The sequence below is a fragment of the Mesoplodon mirus genome (genome assembly GCF_964341445.2).
Source record: "Mesoplodon mirus genome assembly, chromosome: 6".
NCBI lineage: Eukaryota > Metazoa > Chordata > Mammalia > Artiodactyla > Ziphiidae > Mesoplodon > Mesoplodon mirus.
The window spans coordinates 4,797,697-4,822,294 of record NC_138982.1 but is presented as its reverse complement, the minus strand read 5'-3'; the positions used below and the strand labels follow the sequence as shown (position 1 = coordinate 4,822,294).

At 45.8% G+C, this 24,598-nt stretch overlaps 2 protein-coding genes across 7 annotated transcripts in view; both read left to right on the top strand.

The window, feature by feature from the left end:
• Nucleotides 1–1,275: 1,275 nt before the first annotated feature.
• A4GNT (alpha-1,4-N-acetylglucosaminyltransferase) lies at nucleotides 1,276–5,502 on the top strand (the record flags this gene model as incomplete). The annotated part of the gene is made up of 2 exons (XM_082625329.1): nucleotides 1,276–1,707; nucleotides 4,888–5,502. The coding sequence occupies exons 1-2, from the start codon at nucleotides 1,297–1,299 to the stop codon at nucleotides 5,500–5,502; spliced, it is 1,026 nt and encodes a 341-aa protein (XP_082481455.1). The 5' UTR covers nucleotides 1,276–1,296.
• Nucleotides 5,503–13,461: 7,959 nt separating this feature from the next.
• DZIP1L (DAZ interacting zinc finger protein 1 like) overlaps nucleotides 13,462–24,598 on the top strand; it is a 48,856-nt gene continuing 37,719 nt past the window's right edge. For 2 of the 6 annotated variants that reach the window (XM_082625937.1, XM_082625936.1), the window contains exon 1: nucleotides 19,302–19,646. In XM_082625937.1, coding sequence (XP_082482063.1) covers nucleotides 19,521–19,646 — 126 coding nt within the window. In that variant the 5' untranslated portion in view covers nucleotides 19,302–19,520. Of the gene's footprint in view, nucleotides 13,754–16,520; nucleotides 16,600–19,300; nucleotides 19,647–24,598 lie in introns of those variants that run through there. The other 4 variants (XM_082625939.1, XM_082625940.1, XM_082625938.1 and 1 more) reach the window with 4 other exon arrangements.

The window sequence follows — 24,598 nt, the reverse complement described above, 5'->3', positions numbered from 1 at the left end:
GAACCCGTGTCCCCTGCATCTGCAGGCGGACTCTCAACCACTGCGCCATCAGGGAAGCCCTCCTTGTGCTTTTTAAAAAGCATGAATGGATGTCAAATTTTAGCATGCTGTTGTTAGCATCTACTAAGCCAAAATGATCATACAGCTTTTCTTCTTTAATCTGTGGAAATAATGCATTTCATTAATAGTTTTCCTATTAATTCATTATTTTCCTATTGCAAATCATCCTTACATTCCTCAAATAAAACCTAATCAATGCACCTTTCTTTTTAACGTTGCTGGATTTGATTTGATCATATTTTATTTAGAATTTAAAAAATCAAAACATAATTATTAGAGAAATGCAAATCAAAACCACAATGACATATCACCTTTCATCTGTCAGAATGGCTAGCATCAAAAAGTCTACAAATAACCAATGTTGGCCAGGAGGTAGAGAATAGGGAACCCTCATACACTGTTGGTGGGAACGTAAATTGGTGCAGCCACTATGGAAAACAGTATGGAGGTTCCTGAAAAAACTAAAAATATAACAGAAGTACCATATGATCCAGCAATTCCACTCCTTGGTACATAACCAAAGAAAACAAAAACACTAATTTGAAAAGATACATGCACCCCAATGTACATAGCAGCACTATTTACAACAGGCAAGATATGGAAGCAAGCCAAGTGTCCATCAAAAGATGAATGGCTAAAGAAGATGTGGTATAACATATGTATATACACTGGAATTATTACTCAGCCATAAAAATAATGAAATTCTGCCATTTGCAGCAACGTGGATGGACCTAGAGAATATTGTACTTACTCAAATAAGTGAGACAGAGAAAGATGAATACTGTATGATATCGCTTACATGGGGAATGTAAAAAATAATACAAATGAACACACACGCAACACCAAAACAGACCCAAAGGTAGAGAAAACAAACTAGTGGTGACCAAAGGGGAGAGGGAAGGGGCCAGGGGGCAAACAGGGGTAGGGGATTAAGAAATATGAACTATACTAGGTATAAAATTGATAAGCAACAAGGATATATTGTTTAGCAAGGGAATTATAGCCATTATTTTGTAATAACTTTTAATGAAATATAATCTGTAAAAATACTGAATGCTTATACACCTGAAAGTAATCTCATATTATAAATCAACTATACTTCAATTAAAAAAATCTAAGCTTGAAAGTGATATTCAGGTATCATCTTCTTGTGTGCTATCTTTATCAGGTTTTGTGACTATAATTTTTAATTAATAGTGTTGATTTTAGGGGGCAGGACAGGAGAGAGTGGTGGACATGCTGATGAAGCTTCAGCTCTCCCTGTTGGTTATCCTGCTGCTTGCCTGTGGCTTCCTCTACCAGTTCACCCTGAAGTCCAGCTGCCTCTTCCCCCACCTGCCTCCCTACAAGTCCCAGCAGGGGCTGGAAGCCCTCCTGGGCCATGGGCGCAACATCGTGTTCCTAGAGACCTCAGAGAGAATGGAGCTATCCCCGCTGGTCTCCTGTGCTGTGGAGTCGGCGGCCAAGGTCTACGCTGAGCAGCCTGTGCTGTTACTTATGAAAGGGCTCAACAATTCCATGCAGCTGCCCCCAAACTCCACTTCCCCAGCCCTTTCCCTCCTCTCAGCAATAGACAATGTTTTCCTCCTCCCTTTGGATATGAAAAGCCTGTTTGAAGACACACCGTTGTTTTCGTGGTACACTCAAGTAAGTGTTCAGAGAATCTCAGAATGTCGGTGTTGGGAGGGACCATAGAAAATGGGTCTAATCTAGCCATTTTATAGATGGGTATACTGAGGGTAAGGCTAGATTGTCAGAGATAGGCTAGAACCCAGATCTTTTGACTCTTGCTGGGTCTTCATTCTAGGGTGGTGTTGAGTCCTGATTCAAGGAAACAGGAGAGACTTGATTTAGGCTTATCTTTACCCTGCTGCCTTTTGCTTTCACCTTATTTCTTAGGATTTCTTGAGACTATTCTTAATTGAATGAGTTTCTACATCTTTTCTAGGTGTATAGACCGTTCATTTTTCACTGACAGTTTTAAACCCATCTGTGTTAAACTTTTTTGCACCTAAGGGGGGAAATTAGGCAATATTAACTGGAAAATGATGTAAATAGAAAATTCATGAAAGATCAGGTGGGTGCTGCTGTATAAGATTGGGTTACATTGAGATATGATCAAGAAACTCCTGGGGCTCTTAGGAATTTTGTAATTTTGTGTGAAACTCCCTCTACCTTTCCCTTTAAAGGACACTTGTGGTAGCATTTAGGGCCCATGATAATCCAGGATAATCTCCTCAGCTCAAGATCCTTAATTTTTTTGGGTTTTTTTTGGCCACACTGTGTGGCATGTGGGATCTTAGTTCCCCGACCAGGGATCGAACCCACGCACCCTGTGGTGGAAGTACGGACCTCCAGGGAAGTTCCAAGATCCTTAATATAATCACATTGGCAAAGACTCTTTTCCTATAGGAGGTAATATTTACAGGTTTCAGGAATTAGGGCCACTGAGTGGCTGTTATTCAGCCTACTACAGTATTTGTAAAAAAAAAGAGAAAACTCCTGTCCCATCCTCTCTCATTCACCTGGGGACTGGGTGGGCTTTCCTGGGTGGGGGACACACTTGCACCTTGGGGGAGGTGGGCTGTGGCATCTTCTGCCCCAGTTAGGCTACAATAGGATAGCTGCGGACCAGCTGTTAGGATGACCTAGCGTGCCATCACCTGCTGGTGACCACTGGATTTGCTGCACTGATTTGGGCAACTGTAGCCTTTGAAGATGCCCAGGGATGAGTACTGAGGGGGTGGGGAGGGAATGGGCAAACAGAACCCTAATCCCCTTTCTGGTGCTCACCTCTGTGGGAGCCTTGTGTTCTACGTTGATGTTAGTCCAATGCCCACATCAAGGTAGGCTTCCTTCCTTCTGTGCGGCTTTTGATATCTGGGTCTGTTCACTAATAATCACCAATTTACCAAAGAATCAACTTTACTTATTTTTACTGAAAGTAAATGGGTCTCTGGAGTCAGACTGCCTGGGTTAAAATCTAACCTCTGCCTCTCTTACCTTGCACAAATGACTGAACTTCTTGTTCTTTCCTTTTAATTTTTCACTTGAAAAATAGGACTAATAATAGTACCTATTTCTGAGGATTTGTGTAGATTATAAGAGATCAGAACAGTTACTGATAAATTTTTTTTGAATTATATTTATTTTTTTATACAGCAGGTTCTTATTAGTTATCCATTTTATACATATTAGTGTATACATGTCAATCCCAATCTCCCAATTCATCCCACCACCACAGTTCTTCATAAAGTTTAGCTATTATTATTCATGAGGTTTTCAGTAATTGTATACAATATAATGACGTGAATCGCTCAGGTGAAGATTTCTGCAAAGTCTTAGTGGACTTGCTTTCGTTTGGCTTTATAGTAGAATTTAAAAAAATGTTTCTTTTGTCAAAAGCTAAGGGTCATTGTTTAATCTTTTAATCAACATATTTAAATTCAGAAAAATCTACTGTGTTTTCTGTATTCAAAATTTTAGCATTCCATTCGGGAACACTGGCATTTATAATGGTTTATTTGTATTCGTTTCAAAGTCAATTTCTGTTTTGTTCACATTTCAGCGTTTTCAGTTATCCTTGACTCCTCTGTCTCCGGCTCCATATCCAATCCATCAGCACAGCCTGACCGGCTTTCTCTTTACCGTGTGCCCAGAATCTGACCACTTCTCTCATCTTCTGTATCGTCACCCTGGTCTACACCGCCATCATCTCCTGCCTGGATTATTTCAACAGCTTTTTCCTAACTTGACTCTTGGCTTCTGCCCTTCCCCCCGCCCCCATCTATTTTCCACACTGCACCCAGTGTGACCCCTCTTAGACTAATTCATATCACACCACTCCTTTCTTTCAAACCTTCCAAATCATTTCAGTCTTTACCTCAGCCTACAGGATCCTCCCTCACTCCCGCCCCTGCCCCCGCTCTGATCTGGTTTCCTACCTGTCTCCCTTCACTACTCTGCACTGCTGTTTTCCTGTTCCTGTACATAGTGAGCGTGCTCCTGCCCCAGGGCCCTTGCACTTGCTGTTTCCTCTACCTAGAGCCCTCTTCTCAGAGATAGCAGCATGGTTCATCCACCCACTTCATCCAACGTTCTGCCCGAACCCAAGATAAGACAGTGCTCCATCCTGCCCCCTTCATAGCCCCCTCGCCTGACTTTTTTTCCTTCATATTCCTTATGAACACCCAACATATATTTATTTGTTTGTTGTCTATCTCCTGCCAGTAAAGATTTTTATCTGTTTGTTCACTGCTGTATCCTTAGCAGCTTAGAGCTTGGCGAATAGCAAGTAGGCCTTCAATGAATATTATTAAAGGAATTAATTAGTGGATGAAGGCATGGATGCATTTTAAGATTCTTTTATCAGTTTCTCAAAGAGCATAGCTATTAATCTATCTTATATTTTCATATTTATTGTTTTTCTTTATCAGTTCTCAGCACTTTTAGGACTTAACAAAAAATTCTTTCTTCACAGTTTCATATTTGTGGTTAATTTCCATCCTGCTGAAAGTGACTCATAGGGTTCATTGTGAAATCCCTTCTGGGTTTCATCTTTCTACTGCTTTTTTCAAAAAACAATTTCATGAAATCTTTAAAAGCTGCTAAAACCTTCCCATTGATACTGATTGCTGTGCACTTTTCACTTAAAGGCAACTTTTTTGGGTGGAAGTAATTTTGGTAAATTTGCAATATTGGGCTTTTGGCAAATAGATTTTTGGGAAGTTGGCTTGCTTCCTGCTCAGCTACCCTGTGCCTGGCCTCCTGCTGTGACACCCCTCCCTCTTCCCCTGCCTGGGGGCTGATTTGCACCTGTTCCTGCAGATCAACAGCAGCACAGAGAGATACTGGCTCCATGTCAGTTCAGATGCATCCCGTCTGGCCTTCATCTGGAAGTACGGTGGTGTCTACATGGACACTGATGTCATCTCCATCAGACCCATCCCCGAGGACAACTTTCTGGCGGCACAGACATCTCAGTTCTCCAGTAATGGGGTGTTTGGATTCCTCCCCCACCACCCTTTCCTGTGGCAGTGCATGGAAAACTTTGTGGAAAATTACAATCCAGATATTTGGGGCCACCAGGGTCCCGAATTGATGACGAGGATTTTGAGAGTATGGTGCAAACTCAGAGACTTCCAGGAGGTGAGCGACCTCAAGTGTTTAAACTTCTCCTTCTTACACCCCCAAAGATTTTACCCCATCTCCTATCCAGCGTGGAGGCGCTACTATGAAGCCTGGGACACAGAGCCGAGCTTCAACAACTCCTACGCACTGCATCTGTGGAACTACATGAACCAGGAAGGGAGGGCTGTGGTCAGAGGAAGCAACACACTGGTGGAAAATCTCTACCGTAAGCACTGTCCCAAGTCTTATAGGGACCTGCTTCAAGGTCCAGAGGGCTCAGTGACTGGGGAGCGGGGCCCAGGTAACAAATAGAGCCAATGTTGGGTCGCTGGTGCTACATCGTGGAACTGGCCACTTCCTGGAGTGCCAGGCTTTCACCTGATCTCCACTTCCCCTAGGTGTGCGGAGGCTCACCCACATATCAGTTACAGTTACAATTTTCCACATCATTCCACCAAAATCTATTAGAACTGGTAAAGGAATTCAGTAAAGTGACAGTCAATACGCAAAAAACAGCTGCATTTCTAACCACGAATAATGAACCATCAGAAAGAAAAAGAAAACAATCCTATTGACATCTGCATCAAAAAGAACAAAACACCTAGGAATAAGTTTAACCAAGGATGTGAAAGGCCTGCACATTGAAAACTTTAGGACGTGGATGAAGAAATTGAAGAAGATACAAGGAAATAGATATCACATGCTCATGGGTTGGAAGGATGAATATTGTTAAAATGTTCATTCTACCCAGAGCAATGTACACACGGAAAGCAATCCCTACCAAAATTCCAATGGCATATTTCTCAGAAATAGAGCAAAGGATCCTAATATTTGTGTGGAACAACAAAGGACCAGGAATAGACAAAACGATTCTCAGAAAGGAGAACAGGCTGGTGGCATCTTGCTCCCTGACCTCAAACAATATTACAAAGCTACAGTAACCAAAACAGTTGTGTGGTCCTGGCACAAAAACAGACACACGGACCAGAGGAACAGAACAGAGAGCCCAGAAATAAATCTACACTGGTGTAATCAGTTTATTTACGACAAAAGGGCCAAGAACATACAACAGGGAAAGGGCAGTTCCCTCAATAAACAGCACCAGGAAAACTGGACACCACACACCAAAGAACCACACTGGACACAGTCTACACTGCACACAACAGGGACTAAAACCCCACAGTTTTCCACATCAAGACCTGTCTCTCCTGGGTCCTCTGAAGAGGGATCCCCCCAGCCCCCAGCAGTCAGTCGCACACAGGAAGTCTCTCCCCACTTTTCCTCACTTCTCTTCACTTTTTTCCTCACCGTTTTCTCCCAGTGGGACCTCCCTGGGAGGGTCCTGAGAAAACTGTGCTCCAGTCCGCATGGATGCAGCCTGGTGCTGTCCTTAAGCTGAAACGCCAGCGGGTTCTAAGGATACTGAGCACTGACAGCTACGTTGCCGCCCCTGTCCGGAAGCCAAAGTCCTACAGGTGCCTGAGGAGGTGGAGCTCCTGATAGCTGAGCGAGGATGAAACTCTCACGTGCTCCGTGTCATAGAGGCGGGCTCAGCGCCCCCTGCTGGCGGGGGGGGGATGTGCAGGTCGCGCATGTCAGTAAGAGTGGGCTTTCTGTGTCTGTAACAGAAAAATCCCAAAGACCATTGACGTAGAAGTATAGAAGTTCATTTCTCTCTCACGTAAAAGTAGTCTGAAGGCAGGCAGATCAGGGCGGGTATGGTCACTGCAGTCATCAGGGACCTAGGCTTCTTCCATCTTTCTCTTTGCCATCCTGCCCATGGTCCATATGGCAGCTTGATCTCCAGCCCATTGTTTCTGCATTTCAGGCAGCAGGACGAAGGAAAGAGGAAAGGTTCACCTCACTTATTTTATGAAGACTTCCTGCGAGTACCATAGAACACTTCCCCTTACATCTCATTGACCAGAAGGTAGCTGCAGGAGAGGTTGGGACATTCAAGAAGGAAGAGAAAATGGGTGTTAGGATAGGCAGCTAATTGTTTTGCTACTTGTTATATTTACTTTTGTAAGATTAATTACAGGATGTGTTAGAGAATTGGCTGGGGAAAAAAGAGACTTGATTTCTAGTCCTGAATTTGATACTCATTAAAACATTCAGTCAGTAATAGTAATTGAGTCCCTTCTGTGTGCCAAGCACTGATTTAGATGCTGAACATGCTGCTGGATCAAGCAGACAAGGTCCTGTCTAAATCAGCTTGGGCTGCAATAACAAAGTACTATACACCAGGTGGCTTATAAACAACAACAATTTATTTGTCACAGTTCTGGAGGCTGGAAGTCCAAGATCAGGTTGCCAGCATGGTTGGGTTCTAGTGAAGATCCACGTCTGAGTGGCAGATGGCACACCTCTTGTTGAATCCTCATATGGTGGAAAGGGGCAAGAGAGCTCTCTGGGGTCCCTTTTATAGGGGAACTAATCCCATTCATGAGGGTTCCACCCTCATGTCCTAAACCTCCCAAAGGCCCCACTTCCTAATATCATCACTTTGGGGGTAGGATTTCAACATATGAATTTGGAGGGGACACAAACATTCCGTCCATTGCAGGTCCCTAGTACTTACATCTTAATGGTTGGCCACATCCCCCCCGGGATAGTGTCCTCTGTTCCCCAGGGTGTCTGCTATTCCCTACTCTACCCAAGTTGGCTTTTAAAAGCAAATTACAAATTCAAATTTTAAAAACTGCTGGCCCTTCTACAGTCACATAAAAGTTTACCTCCTCTTTCTAGGAGGTATGAGAATTAAGATTTCCTCTACAAATACTCATCAACCAAGATTTTCTAGAACTTTCTTTTTGGTAGTTGCTTTAATGGAAACATAAGTTTATATTTTTCTCCATATATAAAATTATGATGCTTTTTCAAATGACACCCACCCATCCCCTTTCATTCTGATATTTCCCCCTTTGAGAATCACTGTTCTGACTGTCTTATTAAAAAATACCCACAAGTCATGTCTCCTGCCCCAGCTTTATTTATTCCCAGCTACTTGCTCTGAATTCTTAAGTCCAGCCTGACACCAGAGTGAGACTTTGAGGCCTGCTGCTACTCCCCATGGCTGCCCTCTGACCTGTGTCCCCAGAACCCCTGCTGGGTTTCAGCTCACCTGAGTCTCTCCATAGGTGAGACTAGCTCCTTCCTAGGGCTAGCCCTCTGAGGGAGGAGCAGGGTCACACACGCTGGATCTAATGTCCACATCTGGAGAATGCATGACAAATGGTCCTCCAACTAACATTCCCAGTCCCTAGGGTTTGGAAGGGTTTAATCAGAAATATTTTCAATATTTCAAAAATATATGAACTATTTTATGATGGGACCAAATAAGTCAACCTGAATGTCAGATTTCTTTATGCTGGGTTGTGATTATATGAATTCACTGTGGCTATATTGATAATTTGACATTTGTAGGGAGTTTTACGTGGCAGCAAAATGTTTTTGATTAATAAAATATGGGGAATAAATTAATAATGTATTACTTAATAAATGCAGTTTGTTAAGTAGAAAAGAATATTTTGAAACTTGGTGGTGATGGGAAAAAATGCATAGACTAAAACGTATATGATTAAAAAAATAAGCACTAGAGATGTAGTGTACAACATGATGACTATAGCTAACACTGCTGTGTGATATATAGGACAGTTGTTAAGAGCATAAATCCTAGGGCTTCCCTGGTGGCGCAGTGGTTGAGAGTCCACCTGCCGATGCAGGGGACACGGGTTTGTGCCCCCCGTCTGGGAAGATCCCACATGCCGCGGAGCGGCTGGGCCCATGAGCCATGGCCGCTGAGCCTGCGTGTCCGGAGCCTGTGCTCCGCAACGGGAGAGGCCACAACAGTGAGAGACCTGCGTACTGCAAAAAAAAAAAAAAAAAAAAAAAAAAAAGAAAGAATAAATCCTAGGAGTTCTCATCACAAGGAGGAATCTTTTTTCCTCTTTCTCTTTCTTTTTACTGTATCTATATGAGAATATGGATGCTAGCTGAATCTACTGTGGTTGTCATTTCACAATATATGTAAATCATGCTGTGTACCTTAAACTTATACAATGCTGTATGACAATCATTTCTCAATAAAGCTGGAAAGAAAACATGGTGGTGAGGGGGCTATTGGGCAAAGTAAAAAGAGTAGTGAGTGGTAAGAAGCGTGGGATTCCAGATGATCCTGGATTCCTTCTGGCCTTCGGTGAGTCTAAGCCACAAGTTTACATCATGATGCATTTTGAAAATAGGCCATGCTGGTGTTTTCCCCTATGTTAATTTTTTTCCAAATCCGACACTCGTTCTTAGAATTTCAAACACTAAGATTGTACGGAGGAAAAGGTGAAAGTCTCTCTTGTACCACTGTCAAGTTTGGTATGTCTCTCACTTTTCTCTGCATATATATCCATGCTATTTGTAAAAAGTCTTGGCCACAGGCTTCCAAGTATCCACCACTATCGCCTCATCTGCCCTGGCTCGTCCCCGCCAGGACCCCCATAATGCAGCAACTAAAGGGTGAAGATGGGGACTTCCCTGGCCGTCCAGTGGTTACAACTCCACACTCCCAATGCAGGGGGCATGGGTTCAGTCCCTGGCTGGGGAAGATCCTGCATGCCGCACAGCCAAAAAAAAAAGAGAGAATATGTTAAAGCGTGAAGATCAGCCCCAGCGTGTTAGTGCCTGTGTCAGCCTAGTGGTTAAATATTTTGAATAGCACCCCTGAACTTCTCGTATGTATAGTTTAAAAAAACATAAATGGATTCATATAATACATATTATTATGTCAGTTGTTTTTAATTTAACAATACATTTGTCTTGGACACCTTTTTTTCATTAACATACCAAGATATATTCTTTGTAAGGGCTGCACAGTGTTTCATTGTAGGATATATCATAATCTATTGACTTAAACCCCAATTGGTGAACATTTAAATCGATTCTAATTTGAATCGTACAAGAAATACTGTAGTCCTGATTACCACATTTTGGGGACTTTAAATTGTGATTTGTGCTGCAAAATTGTTTTCAAAAAGCCTGTTTGAAATTGCTCATTTTCCCATCCTTCACCAGTGCCAAAACGCTACTTAATTTTAGCCAATATTATTGTTTAAAAATGTCTCTAATTGTTATGTTACTTTTGGTGAGGTTGAGTGTTTCACATGTTCGATTGGTATATTTTTTTGTTCTGTGACTTGCCTAATCTTTTGTTCACTTTTCTATGGGATTGTTCTTCTATTTCTTAGTGACTTAACTAGTCTTTCTATATCAAGGACACAAACAGCTGACTATTTTGTCACAGTTTGTGCAGAGTCCACCTCAACCCTCCCCACCTAGGGTTTGTTTCAAGACTCAGAGCATGGGTCCTGGTTAAAATGACCCTGCATTCTCATTTTGCAAAAGAGGAGGAAAGAGGTCTTTTTCTAAAGTGATCTTTTTCAGGGAATGGGTTAGAGTGTAAGCTCTGCCTAGGGAAGAGGTTCCCCCTCAGTTCCAGCTGATTCTGGACATGTGAGAGTGCGGGCCTTTTGTTGCTAGATTCTCAGAGTTTTCAAGAAGAAACCAGCAAACCAGGTTTTTATGTAAAATGGCCTTCTAACTATACGCCTGTCTGTCTATCTATACATCAATACTGTGAAAACTCAACAATACACCTTTGACCTAAAATCACCTCCAGGACCATTAGTGGCCAGCATCCCAGCACTGAGAGACCTGTTCTCTATACCTCATATGCCCTTTAGGAAAGTGGGACCTGGAACGGGAGCTGACTTCCAAGGTGTGATGCCAGCAGTTGACAGCAGAGGGCACTACTACTATGGGCTCCCTAGAGTGTAAAGTAGACCCTCATTTAGCAGACATGTCCCACTGTTTCCTGACGCATCCTTAAGTGTAAGAAGGAGACCAGTTGTGATGGTGTCTATGCTGGTCAGAGAGCTGGTATCTGGCACTGGCCTGAGGAAGAGGTGAGGGGCTACAGGGCAAAATGGAAACCACAGATATCGAGAACCCACTGTTCTGTACGTCCAATAGTTACGGCTCAGCTGCTCAGGGTGACAGGAATGTCCCCGGGAGTAGCCCACTAGGGCCAGTCTCCTTTGGCTTGTTCCTGTGTCTTGGATGATACACCTGTTCCCACTCGTGCCACCAAATCTTGTGTGTTGTGGCACAGGTGGCACAGCAGAAGGTGACAGCTTCCTAGTGCTAAGTGATCTAGTCCTCTATAAACTCTTGGTTTCCTCGGGTCTTAGAACAGAGGCTGGCACGTGGTAGGCACTCAGTAACTCTTGGCTGTATTGAATGTCAAACTGTGGCCCAGTAAAGGGAGGGTGTGCGGGTTCCACGCATGCGAGGTCTTGGTCAGCTGAAGAAGGAGTCTAAATACTTTTGCTTTTGGTGTTACCGAGAAGGTGGATCTGGGTGCACGTCAAGTTCACTTGCTCACAGCAGCCCTGCAAAAGGTGGCACCCATTTCCACATGGGGAAATTGAGGCTGGTGGGAATGACACATGTGCACACGCGTGCGAGCACACACACACACACACACATGCACAGAGCTACTTTTTGTATACTTCAGGGAAGCAAGTTGAGAAGCAAATGCTCCCAACCCTGACACTTGACTGAACTTGGGAGGACACACCCGTGACTGCCAGGCCCTGGGCTGAGATGTTTTAACTAAGTTGGTTCTCATAATGACCTGCTAGGTAGAGTTTATTTTCCCCATTTTACAGAGAGGGTAAGTGACTTCCCAGGGTTACACCACCTGGGAAGGTGGAATTTAAATGCGTCTTTGACTCCACAGCCTGGATTCTTCTCTGCCCTCCTGCAGAAAGTCCTGGAGGGAAAGGGGTGCCCCAACCAGGAGGGCAGAGGAGGAACAAGACTCCGCATCAAGAGCTGGTGGCTGACAGCCATCCCTACTTGGGCCTGGCCCCTGTCCACCCTTTTTTTTTTTTTTTTTTTTTTTAACATTTAAAAAATTGTGGTAAAATATACATCCCATAAACCTTACAATTTTAACCATTTTCAAGTGTACCATTCAATGGCATTGTGTACATTCACACTGTTGTGCAACCAGCACCACCATCTGCTTCTAGAACTTTTTCATTATCCCTGACTGAAAATCTGTACCCATTAGACAATAATTTCCATTCCCTCCTCCCCCCAGCCCTGTCAACCACCATTCTACTTTCTGTCTCTATGAACCTGACTGTACTAGGTACGTTGTATAAGTGGAATCATATAATGTATGTCCTTTTGTGTCTGGCTTATTTCATTTAGCATAACATTTTCAAGGTTGATTCATATTGTAGCATGTGTCAGAATTTCATTCCCTTTTAAGGGCTGAAATATATATGTATGTATATAATATATGTATAACATTTTGTTTATCCATTCATCTGTCAATGGACACTTGGGTTGTTTCCAACTTTTGGCTATCGTGAATAATGCTGTTATGAATGTGGGTGTACAAATACCTGTTTGAGTCTCTGCTTTTAATTCTTTTGTGTATATACCCAGAAGTGGAATTGCTGGATCATATGGTAATTCCATGTTGAATTTTTTGAGGAGCCACTATTCTCTTTTCCACAATGGCTGTACCGTTTTACATTCTCACAGCAGTGCATAAGGGTTCCAGTTTCTTCACATTCTTGCCAAAGCTTGTTCCCATGACATTTTGTTTTGAATACCCCATGACACAGCTTGGCAGATTGAGGCTGGGATGGCAGGAAGGCTTAAGGAAAAAAAGAATTCCCAGAAATCTGAGTCTCAGTAAAGCAACAGATGGTTATAGGAAGGGGTCAGAGACTGTTATCCAGAAAGAAAGAGTTCTTTGGTTCTGGGTTTCCCTGCTGGGTCCACAAGGCTGGCCAGAAGGTTGGGAGTTCGGGGGAAAATGGTTGCCATCTGAACAGACCTGGGATTTACTCAAAGGACCAGCATGGGTTCGGATCAGAAACCAAGATGGTCCCTTTAGTTTAGGACGGGTGCGGCGGGGCTGTCTGCCCAGGAGGCTACAGCTGCCCCCAGCTTTCAGCAGGCCGGCAGCTGTACTGGGTGGGGGGCGGTGTGTGTGTGTCTGTGTGTGTCTGTGTAGACGGGAGGACGTCCCAGCCTCTCAGCAAGGCCTGGGAGCCACTCACTAGGATCCCGGATTTTCCTGACGGTTTAAACGTGTCATTCCCTCCTTCCCGCTTCCGTAACAGGCCTAAAAATAGCTCGTCTCAGAGGGGCTCGGGATAGGCTCCGCCCCTCTGTGGGGTGGGGTGGGCGGCTGTAGTGGGAGCGGGAGGCATCAGAGACCCCGGGCCTCCGGCTGCTGGCGCCAGAGGTTCTCTGTGTCCCCGGTCCCGCAGGTTGGCGGCACTGGGTGGCCGGGAGGCTCTGTCACGCGCCCTCGAGAGCCCGCGCTACTCGGGGCCGAGGAAGCAGCCCAGGCCGGCGCGGCGGCGAGGATTCCGGGAACGGCCTCGGCCCGGGGCGGTGGAGCGAGTCGGGAGGCTGGGCCGGGGCGGAGGAGCGGAGCCGCCAGCTCGCGACCTCTGCCCGCTCCCCAGGCTCCGGGGACCCCCAGGTGAGCCGCGCCGCGTGGGAGAGCTATGCCAGGAATGCGGCCCGGGAGGGGCGCGGGTGGGGAGCGTCGTGCAGTCCGAGTGACCGGAGCCACGGGCCGCAGGGGCTTCAACAGCAGCGGCTCGGGCGCCCTGCGGCGTCCAGGCGGGGAGCTGCGCCTTGGGACCCGCGGCCTGCGGCCTGGCCGGCTCCAGACCGAGGTACCCGGAGGGGAGCAAGAATGACTGAACCCGTCGGACTGACCTTCGCTGGGAGGACGGCCTCGGATTTTCAGTTTTTGAAAAAAGTAAAATGATTGGGGGCGGGGGTGGGTTGCTGCTTTGCGTTCTGTAGGAAAAGGGGGATCTTTTAGCAATGAGATGAGTTATTGTTAAAATCAAACAGATGAGCATCTCTGGTTCCTCCGCCTTGCACTCCGAGGCTGGAGTGTAGCAGGAGGCAGCCACCGTATTTTCCTTTTGAGGTGGCTGCAGATAAAAGGCCGGGGGAACTTGCTGGGTACGGGACAAGGGTCCGGAAGGCGGGTCAGAGGAGGGGTCTGGGGGGCCTGGGCAGGGGTTACCCAGGCCTGTTCCTTAAGGCCCAGGGCCTGCCTGCCCCTGCACGGTCTCTTGAAATGTGGTATCTAACAGGACTTTGAAGAGAGGCCTGATGAGTGTGAGGTGCTCCGACCGTGGCCTCCTACACTTCCGTCCACAGACGGGGTGGGTGGTGTCTCTCCTTTGTCACAGCCCCTCACACCTGCCCCTGGAGCTGAGCCCTGGCCAGTGAGAACAGCCCCACCTAGAGAAGGCCGGTTCTCCAATCAAGCAGCTGATAAGCGGTCTTCTGTCTGTCTCTGTCAGCACCAACGCTCTGGAGACCTCTCCCTCACGTGGGAATCTTTTTGGATACCATCCAACTTGATAAAATGGTCGCATGAAGTTACCTGCTTCAGGTTGGGAACAGAAACCTGAACTCACTTGTGCAGCATACCTGGGTTCTGCCAGGGAGCTGGAATTTGGTCCAAAGGCTTGTTGCTCAACTGACACTGACAGGAGGAGGGAAGGGGACAACTTGTGGGCTGTTCTGAACCTCCCTGTGGGCCCCTTGCAGGGAGGGCCAGTCCTGGTCAACAGGGTTAACCGCTTGCAGTGCCATCTGTCACTAGGCCTCCTACCTCTAGGGAGGATTTTGTGGGGTCTGATGTCCCAGGCTCTGAAGCTGGAGAAACTCTACCAAGAAGCAATGACTTCTCCATGGGAAAGAAAACACCAGTATGTTCTAAACTGCTATTCTTTTGTGTTTTTTTTTGCGGTACGCGGGCCTCTCACTGTTGTGGCCTCTCCCGTTGCGGAGCACAGGCTCTGGATGCGCAGGCTCAGCGGCCATGGCTCACGGACCCAGCCACTCTGCGGCATGTGGGATCTTCCTGGACCGGGGCACGAACCCGTGTCCCCTGCATCAGCAGGCGGACTCTCCACCACTGCGCCACCAGGGAAGCCCAAAAACTGCTATTCTTGTAGGTGTGAAAACTAGTGTTGGTTTTTCACAATTTTGCACCTGGGAAGATAGGTCTTATCAGTATGTAGTCGTCTCTAAAATACTTTGAAGAGACGTCAGTCAACTCTCTACCTCCCATTTTTATTTTAAAGAACATCCTTTTGTGGCAAAAACTTAAAATGGGCTTTTGACCAAACCAAGGACATTATCTCCTAAAAATATCTCCAAAGTTTCTAGGGAGGAAATGGGAGACCTGGTGTAAGGGAGAGCTGTGAGCCTGGTGGAGTGGATCTCTCTCTTGCTACTTTATGGGTAAGAAAGAGTGGAAAGGGGGACTCCTTTCTTTAGAAAACAGCAGAAACAGAGAACAAAGCAGAACAAGGTCTGTAACGGTCGTGCTTCAGGAGAGCTCCTGGGTCACTCTTGTCTCCGTTGGGGTCTCTAGTGCTCCCTTGCCTACGGTATGTGCACGACCTGTTTGCGAACTGTGCAAGGGTTTCCTTGGAAGCCAGAACAATGAGCACTAATGACACGCCTGAGCTCCTGGGACGGCACCGCTGAAGTTAGCTGGAAGTCAGGGCAGGCTTGTAAATGATTGCCTGGCAGCTGCCTTGGAAGCTTGGCTCCTCCAAGTGCTCCTCGTGGCTTGGCAGCATTCTTGGAGGAAGCAGAACAGACAGCAAGATGGCAGCGGTGGTGGTGTAGTCTATCTGTTAATTTACGTTAAAAAAATCAGCCAGAATTTTGTTTAAAAAAATCAGCTCTTTGGTCATTTTTGTGGATGTTCTCTTTGACAGATTATAGGTGGGCAGGTTTCGGAAGAATTGTAAAGTTTCCAGGAGTTGTTTCACTGTGGAATGGCTGCCTTGGGAGGTAGTGAGCATCTCATCACTGGGAGTGTGCAAAGCTAGGTGGTAGACAGGCTTGCTTTCTTGGCTGTGGGATTGCCCCAGGTAGAAACTGTCTCTTCAATAATGAAGTGAGTTTGGAATGCTAGCGTAAATATTCTTTTGGGTCCCACTAATTCATGACAATGGTCTAGGATTGGGAAGTTCCTGGGACCCATCAAAACATCTAGAGATGGTTAATAGTTCTAGATTTCCTAATGACGGTGAGTCGTTTTATTTATTTATTTATTTTTTAACTGTGCCATGCGGCTTGTGGGATCTTAGTTCCCCAGTCAGGGATTGAACCCGCGCCCCCTGCAGTGGAAGCACAGTCTTAACCACTGGTCTGCCGGGGAAGTCCCACAGTGAGTCATTTTCCCCTTGTGTTTCTATTCCCAGATGTGGGAAAAGAAGTCTGCTGATAATTCAGTCTGCAGAAAGTGTGGCGTGCTTGCCCTCTGGGATGTGTGGTTTCCAGGTAACCAGCAGCATTCTCATTCGGCTTTGTCTTCTGACCATCCCAACCAGGACCCAAGCTGTGGAGCTGAGTTGTACTTGGCTAAGTTCTGCCAGGATACAGGGAGACTTTAGGGTCTCCAGCACAGACCCTGTTGTGATTTGCTGTAAACTCTTTCGGTCCTTGCAGTTTGGTCAAGAAATCTCAGGTATTGTAATTTACAAAATGGGAAGGGATTTATGTATCATCATCATCATCATTGGGAGGTAGTTTGGCATAATTCAGAAGTTTTGGAGTCAGAACTTGATTTGGATCTTGGCTTCCTTACCTAGTAACTGAAGGACTTGGGGCAGGTCCCTTAGCTTCTCTGAGCCTCAGTTTCTACATCTATCAGATGAGGCAAATCATAGCTACATACAAGGTTGTATGATGGCTAGAAATAGAAATATTAAAGGCTGGCACAGTGCCTGGTGCACGGATACTTAATAAATGATAGCTGCTATCATCCTCATCATCTTCAAATTCCCACAGTTCAGGGTATATGCCCAGCAGTGGGATTGCTGGGTCATATGTTATCTCTATTTTTAGTTTTTTAAGGAACCTCATACTGTTCTCCATAGTGGCTGTATCAATTTACATTCCCACCAACAGTGCAAAAGGGTTCCAAAAGGGAACCCTCCACATGCTTTCTAGCATTTATTGTTTGTAGATTTTTTTTATGATGGCCATTCTGACCAGTGTGAGGTTATACCTCATTGTAGTTTTGATTTGCATTTCTCTAATAATTAGTGATGTTGAGCATCTTTTCATGTGCCTCTTGGCCATCTGTATGTCTTCTTTGGTGAAATGTCCATTTGGGTCTTCCACCTATTTTTTAATTGGGTTGTTGGTTTTTTTTGATATTGAGCCCCATGAGCTGTTTGTATATTTTGGAGATTAATCCTTTGTCCGTTGTTTCATTTGCAAATATTTTCTACTATTCTGAGGGTTGTCTTTTCATCTTGTTTATGATTTCCTTTGCTATTTTAAGTTTTAAGTTTAATTTGGTCCCATTACTTTCATTACTCTAGGAGATGGGTCAAAAAAGATCTTACTGTGGTTTTTGTCAGAGAGTGTATCCCATTGTTCATTGCAGCACTATTGACAATAGCCAGGACATAGAAACAACCTAAATGTCCAACGATAGATGAATGGATAAAGAAGATGTGGTACATATGTACGATTACAATGGAATATTACTCAGCCATAAAAAGGAATGAAATTGGGTCATTTGTAGAGATGTGGATGGACCTAGAGTCTGTCATACAGAGTGAAGTGAGCCAGAAAGAGAAAAACAAATATCGTATATTAACACATATATATGGAATCTAGAAAGATGGTACAGATGAACTTATTTGTAGGGCAGGAATAGAGATGTAGACGTAGAGGATGGACACGTGGACACGGTGGGGAAAGGGGAGGGTGGGACGAATTGGGAGATTAGGATCGACATAAATACACTACCATGTGTAAAACAGATAGCTAGTGGGAACCTGCTGTATAGCACAGGGAACTCAGCTCGGTGCTCTGTGATGACCTAGATGGGTGGGATGGGGGGTGGGTGAGAGGGAGGTCCAAGAGGGAGGGGATATAGGTATACATATAGCTGATTCACTTCATTGTACAGCAGAAACTACCACAACATTGTAAAGAAATTTTACTCCAATTAAAAAAAAATTCCCACAGTTCTGCTCACCATTTGATGTCAGAACCCTAGGACTTCTGAGAATTGGACTCTTGGGGTTCTCGTGACAAAAATGGGTGATACTTTTGGGATTTAGTAAAAACTCAGGAACTCAGATCCCTGATTCAGAATTCTGTATAACTGGGAGTGGGGCTGCCACCTTGGGTATTTGCAGACTGTGCTCCAAGTGTAAACATGAGGGTTTAGGGGCTGCTCAGGAAGCCAGCTGGAACACTGCTTCTACCTCTTGACAGTCAGTGTGGGACACTCACTGATGAGCCTGCGCCCACCCACGAGGGCTCCTGCCCTCTAAGCTTTCATTAGCGGCCTGGAGGATTAGGCTATGGACACAGATGGTCGACAAATCAAGCATTTTACTAAGTCTAAATGGCGTGTCTCTCCAAGGAGTACAACTTAAGTGCCCCTAAGTCCATTCTTACTCTTTATCCTGGTTCTTGTTGGTGCATAGCCTCAGTTCCCCAAGACCCCAAGAATATAGAATCTTGAAGCAGATATTCTAAGATTTTGACAGTTCCATTCAGGTCAATAGCAATCTGGGCTGTGGGTAATATGCTAAGGGCTGGAATCCAACAGATGTGAATAAGCCATGGTCTCAGCCTCTGTGGAGCTCACAGCTGGGGATGTGGTGGGACAGGGGTGGGGGCAGAAAGGACACAGAAATGTCCTGTATGGCCCCTCCTTGGGGCTCCCTGTCCTAGCTCCTTCCCTGGCACTTAATGCTCTGGGGGGTAATTCGGTGTATTTTTCTGACTTTCTGGAGACCAAAATCTGGAGCCAGACCCCAACACTTAACTAGTCGTGTGATTGTGGGAAAGTCAGTTGCCCTCTTTGTTCACCTTGAAATTTCTTCATCTGTCCACTGGGTTGTTGTGGGAATCAAATGGGATAATTCATGCAACGTCTTATGAGTGTGTGTGAAGCACACAGTTCCAGAAATGTTCACTATTTTTATTAACAATGGCAGGGGGGATGTCCCTGGTGGCTCAGTGCATAAGCATCTGCCTGCCAATGCAGGGGACATGGGTTCGAGCCCTGGTCTGGGAAGATCCCACATGCTGCGGAGCAGCTAAGCCCATGCGCCACAACTACTGAGCCTGCGCTCTAGAGCCCGCAAGCCACAACTACTGAGCCCGTGCGCCACAACTAATGAAGCCCACGCACCTAGAGCCTGTGTTCCGCAACAAGAGAAGCCACCGCAATGAGAAGCCTGCACACCACAACGAAGAGTAGCCCTCGCTCGCCGCAGCTAGAGAAAGCCTGCATGCAGCAACGAAGACCCAATGCAGCCAAAAACAAACAAACAAACAAACAAAAACAATGGCAGGTACTGTTGCCTGGGTCACCATCCGTCCCAAGGGCCAGTCACGGTGCCTGGCACTTAGTAGGGGCTCAGGAGCCATTTGTTGGTGGGATGGGTGAATGAATGTTGCACAGCCACCCAACACAGACCAGAGTGTGGTGAGGGCGACCAAAGGAGTGTACGCTCTGTGCTCTGGGAGCCCAGGGGAGAGGCCAGGGATTCTGCCTATGGGCCTGGGAGGTATTTATGGTGGCATTCATGTCTGAGCAAGGCCTTGAGCATGAGTCCACCTGCAGGAGAAGCAGAAGGAAGTGGCGGAGGGCCGTCTATCCCGAGAGGCAACGTGGCATAGTGGCTCAGAGCGCAGCTCTGTAACCAGGCTGCGTGGGTCGGATCCTGCTTCCTGCACCTGGGGCAAGCTTCTTCACTTCTTTGTGGCTTAGATAATAATAGTACCCCCTTGAAGGGTTGTTGTGAGGATTACATGAGTTATTCTTTTTTTTTTTTTTTTTTTTTTTTTTTTTTGCGGTATGCGGGCCTCTCACTGTTGTGGCCTCCCCCGTTGCGGAGCACAGGCTCCGGACGCGCAGGCCCAGCGGCCATGGCTCACGGGCCCAGCCGCTCCGCGGCATATGGGATCCTCCCAGACCGGGGCACGAACCCGTATCCCCTGCATCGGCAGGCGGACTCTCAACCACTGCGCCACCAGGGAGGCCCTACATGAGTTATTCTTTATAAAGCATTTAAAAACAGTGCCTATGAATACATAGCCCATAGATATGAAAGTATGGACAGCAAGTAAATGGTCGGTGGGAGAGGCAGCTAGAAAGGTAGTTTGGAAACAGTTCATAGAGGTCTTTGACTATCTTATTTTTTATTGAATTATATTTGACTTACAATATTATATTAGTTTCAGGTATAGAACATAGTGATTCATTATTTTTATACATTACAGAATGATCACCACAATAAGTCTAGTGACCGTCTGTCCCCATACAAAATTCTTACAATATTATGGACTATGTTCCTTATGCTGTACATGACATCCCAGTGACGTATTTGATAACTAAAGTCTGTACCTCTTAGTCTCCCTCACCTATCCCTCCGCTCCCTCCTGTTTGGCACTCACCAGTTGGTTCTCTGTATCTATGAGTCTGTTTCTGTTTTGTTATGTTTGTTCATTTGTTTTGTCGCTTAGATTCCACATGTCAGTGAAATCATACAGTACTTGTCTTTCTCTGATTTATTTCACCTAGCCTAATACCCTCCATGTCCATCGATGTTGTCGCAAATGGCAAGATTTCATTCTTTTTTATGGCTGAGTAATTATCTATCTATCTATCTATCTCTTCTTTATCCATTCATCTGTTGATGGACACTTAGGTTGCTTCCATATGTTGGCTATTGTAAGTAATGCTGCAACGAACATAGGGCTGCATTTGTGGTTTTGAATTAGTGCTTTTGTTTGCTTCAGAAAAATACCCAGAAGTGGAATTTCTGGATTGTATGGTAGTTCTATGTTTAATTTTTTGAGGACCCTCCATACTGTTTTCCATAAAGCTGTACTAATTTACAATCCCACCAATGGTGCATGAGGGCTCACTTTTCTCCACATCCTCCAACACTTGTTATTTCTTGTCTTTTTGATAATAGCCATTCTGACAGGTGTGAGGTTTTGATTTGCATTTCCCTGATGATGAGTGATGTTGAGCATCTTTTCATGTTGTGCCACTCCCTTCTGGCCTGCAAAGTTCTGCTGAAAAGTCAGGTCATAGTTTTAGGGGAATTCTCTGTACACAACTAGTTGCTTTTCTCTTGCTGCGTTTAAGATTCTCTCGTTATCTTGAATTTTTGCCATTTTTAATTATAATGTGTCTTGGTATGGAACTCTTTGGGTTCATCTTGTTTGGGACTCTCTGTGCTTCCTGGACCTGGATGTCTGTTTTCTTTTCCAGGCTAGGGAAATTTTCAGCTATTATTTCTCCATTTAAGTTCTCTTCCCCATTGTCTCTCTTCTCCTTCTGGGACTCCTATATTGTGCATGTTAGTACACTTGATCTTGTCCAAGAGGCCTCTTAAACAGTCCTCATTTTTTAAAATTATTTTTTAGTTTTCACCTTGGGTGATTTCCACTACTCTGTCTTCCAGTTCATTGATCCATTCCTGTGTATCATCTAATCTACTGTTGATTCCCTTCTAGTGTGTTTTTATTTCAGTTATTGTATTCTTCAGATCTGTTTGGTTCTTCTTTATATTTTCTAACTCTTTGCTCAACTTCTTACTGTGTTCATCCATTCTTCTTCTGAGTTTGTGGAGCATCTTTGTGATCATGACCTTGAACTCTTTATTGGGTAGATTGCTTATCTCCACTCATTTCTTTTGGAGTTTTGTCTTGTTCCTTCATTTGAAACATATTTCTCTGTCTCCTCACTTTGTCTAATTCTCTGTGTTTATTTCTATGTATTAGGTAGGTCAGTTTTGTTTCTAGGTCTTGGAGAAGTGGCCTTAGGTAGGAAACGTCCTATGGAGCCTAGTACCACGCTCCCCGCTGGTCCCCAGAGCTATCTGCTCCATGGGCGCCAGCCATGTGGGCTGAGTGGGCCCTTCTGGGTGGCTGGGCTGGCTGCTGTGAGTGTGCTGGTAGGCGTGGCTGGCCCTGCCTCATGTGGTGGCTGCCAGCCCCCTGGTGATCGGGGTTGAGTCCTGGGGCAGCTGGCTGTGGGGGCCAGAGGGGCCCAGGGCTGGTGCCAGCTCTCCCATATGCAAGCCTTGCTGGCCTTCAAAGCCAGGTGTTCTGGGAACTCATCTTCACAGTGCAGGACCTCTGGGCTGGGGAGCCCTGAGGTGGGGCTCAGACCCCTCCCTCCTTGGGGAGAACCTCTGCAGTTGTAATTATCCTCTGGTTTGTGGGTCGCTCACCGAGGGGTGTGGGTCTTGACTAGTTTGCGTCCCCACGCCCTTTACCCATCTTGTGGTTCCTTCTTTATATCTTTAGTTGGGGAAAACCTTCTTTGCTAGTCTCCAGGTCATTCTTATAGATAGCCAGTCTTTAATAGTTGTAATTTTAGTGTGTCTGTGGGAGGAGGTGAGCTAGGGTCTTCCTACTTCACCATGTTGGCCATACTTGCCTGAATATCTACTTAGTGAATTTGGAATTAGCCCACGAGGAACACAGAACATCACTTCCCATATGGCTGAAGCTCAGTGGTGGCTGCCCCTTGTAAACAGGGCACACACTTCCCATTTTGCCACAGTCCTTTTTTTAAAAATTAAATTAAATTAAATTAATTTATTTTTAATTTTTAAAATTTATTTTATTTTATTTTTTTGATGACTGATTCAGTGTTTTTACCTGTTATAGGTCTAGTGAGATTTTCTGTTTCTTCAGTCAATCTAGGTAATTTGTGTGTTTCTAGGAATTTGTCCGTTTCACCTAGGTTATCCAACTTTAGAACCCAAAGAAGGATTCCAGGTTTTTTTTTTTGTTGTTGTTGTTTGTTTGTTATATTTATTTTTGGCTGTGTTGGGTCTTCGTTTCTGTGCGAGGGCTTTCTCCAGTTGCAGCGAGCGGGGGCCACTCTTCATCGCGGTGCGCGGGCCTCTCGCTGTCGCGGCCTCTCCCGTTGCGGAGCGCAGGCTCCAGACGCGCAGGCTCAGTAGCTGTGGCTCACGGGCTTAGTTGCTCCGTGGCATGTGGGATCCTCCCAGACCAGGGCTCGAACCCGTGTCCCCTGCACTGGCAGGCGGATTCTCAACCACTGCGCCACCAGGGAAGCCCTGCCACAGTCCTTAATGCTCCCTATGCCAACACTCCCTGCTGCAGTGGTTCTGAAGCAGTTAGTCTGGAGATCTGCATGTCTAACGAGTGTCCAGTTGACGCTGCTGCTGCTGCTCAGTGACTACACTTTGAGAACCACTGCCCACGTGTATCTCGGACACTAAGATAGGGAATCAGTTGCCACTTATCATCAAGCTTGTATTTGGTTTCTCTTACACCTGGCATGTTTCCTACATTTAGTAGTACCTTCCTGGTCCTGGTGGAACTTAGATTTGCAAGTTCTGGTATAATCAGTATTGGAAGGCTAAGTCTAAAGGTCCCAAGAGACAGGCCTGTGAGAAGGAAATGTGGGAGTGGCTGAGGCTCAGCCTATAGCAGGCCTATGGTAGCTGAAGCCATGGTTACGTGTGAGCTCATCCCCAGGGAGGGTGTGCAGGGAGAGATGGGTGACGGGTGAACAGCAGACTGTCACAGGGGCACTGGCACGCCCTGCCTTAAAGGAAGGGTGCAAGGATAGTAGGCTCTTCCTTGTTCAAGGAAGAGGCTGGAAGGGGCATTCGAAGAGGTGGGAGGAGAGCTGAGAGAGTGGCTGGTGGAACATTCTTGGCCTTATTATGAGAGAGGGGACTGTGGGCAAACATCTGAGGCCAAAGCTTAAATATTAAATAGTTAAACAGCGAGTTCTCAGGTGAGCTCCTGGTCTGTGGGAGGACAGGAAGCAGGTGTCCTGTTACCCTGGCCCACAGCACACCTGGTAACATGCTGTTGCTCCAAAGCACAGCTTGTTGTGGCAATTGTCTCTGAGGCTCCGGTGACACAGTTAGAGCTTGCAGCTGAGCATGGTGAGTGTCATGTCACCTGCCTCCTTTCTTAAAAATAATGTGACATAGTAAGAGGAATGTGCTGGTCTTCTCATGGCCGTGATGGGGATGCTCGTGGCTGGATGGTTTTGTTTCTGGAGTATGTGTTGGGGACGAGTATCTGAGAAAGGGAAACATTGGAGCTGAAACGGAAAAGGTGGGTCCGTGGCATCCTGTGGCAGCTTCAAGACCAGGCTAAGGGGTTTGCACTTGGTACTGGGGCAGCAAGGAGCCATGCTAAGCTGCCGAGGAGGGGGCTGGGGGGCAGGTGTGTGATTAATGCATGTTGGTGGCCCCAGTGCCTGGCACTGGGCCTGGTCAAGCTAGGCATGTTCTAA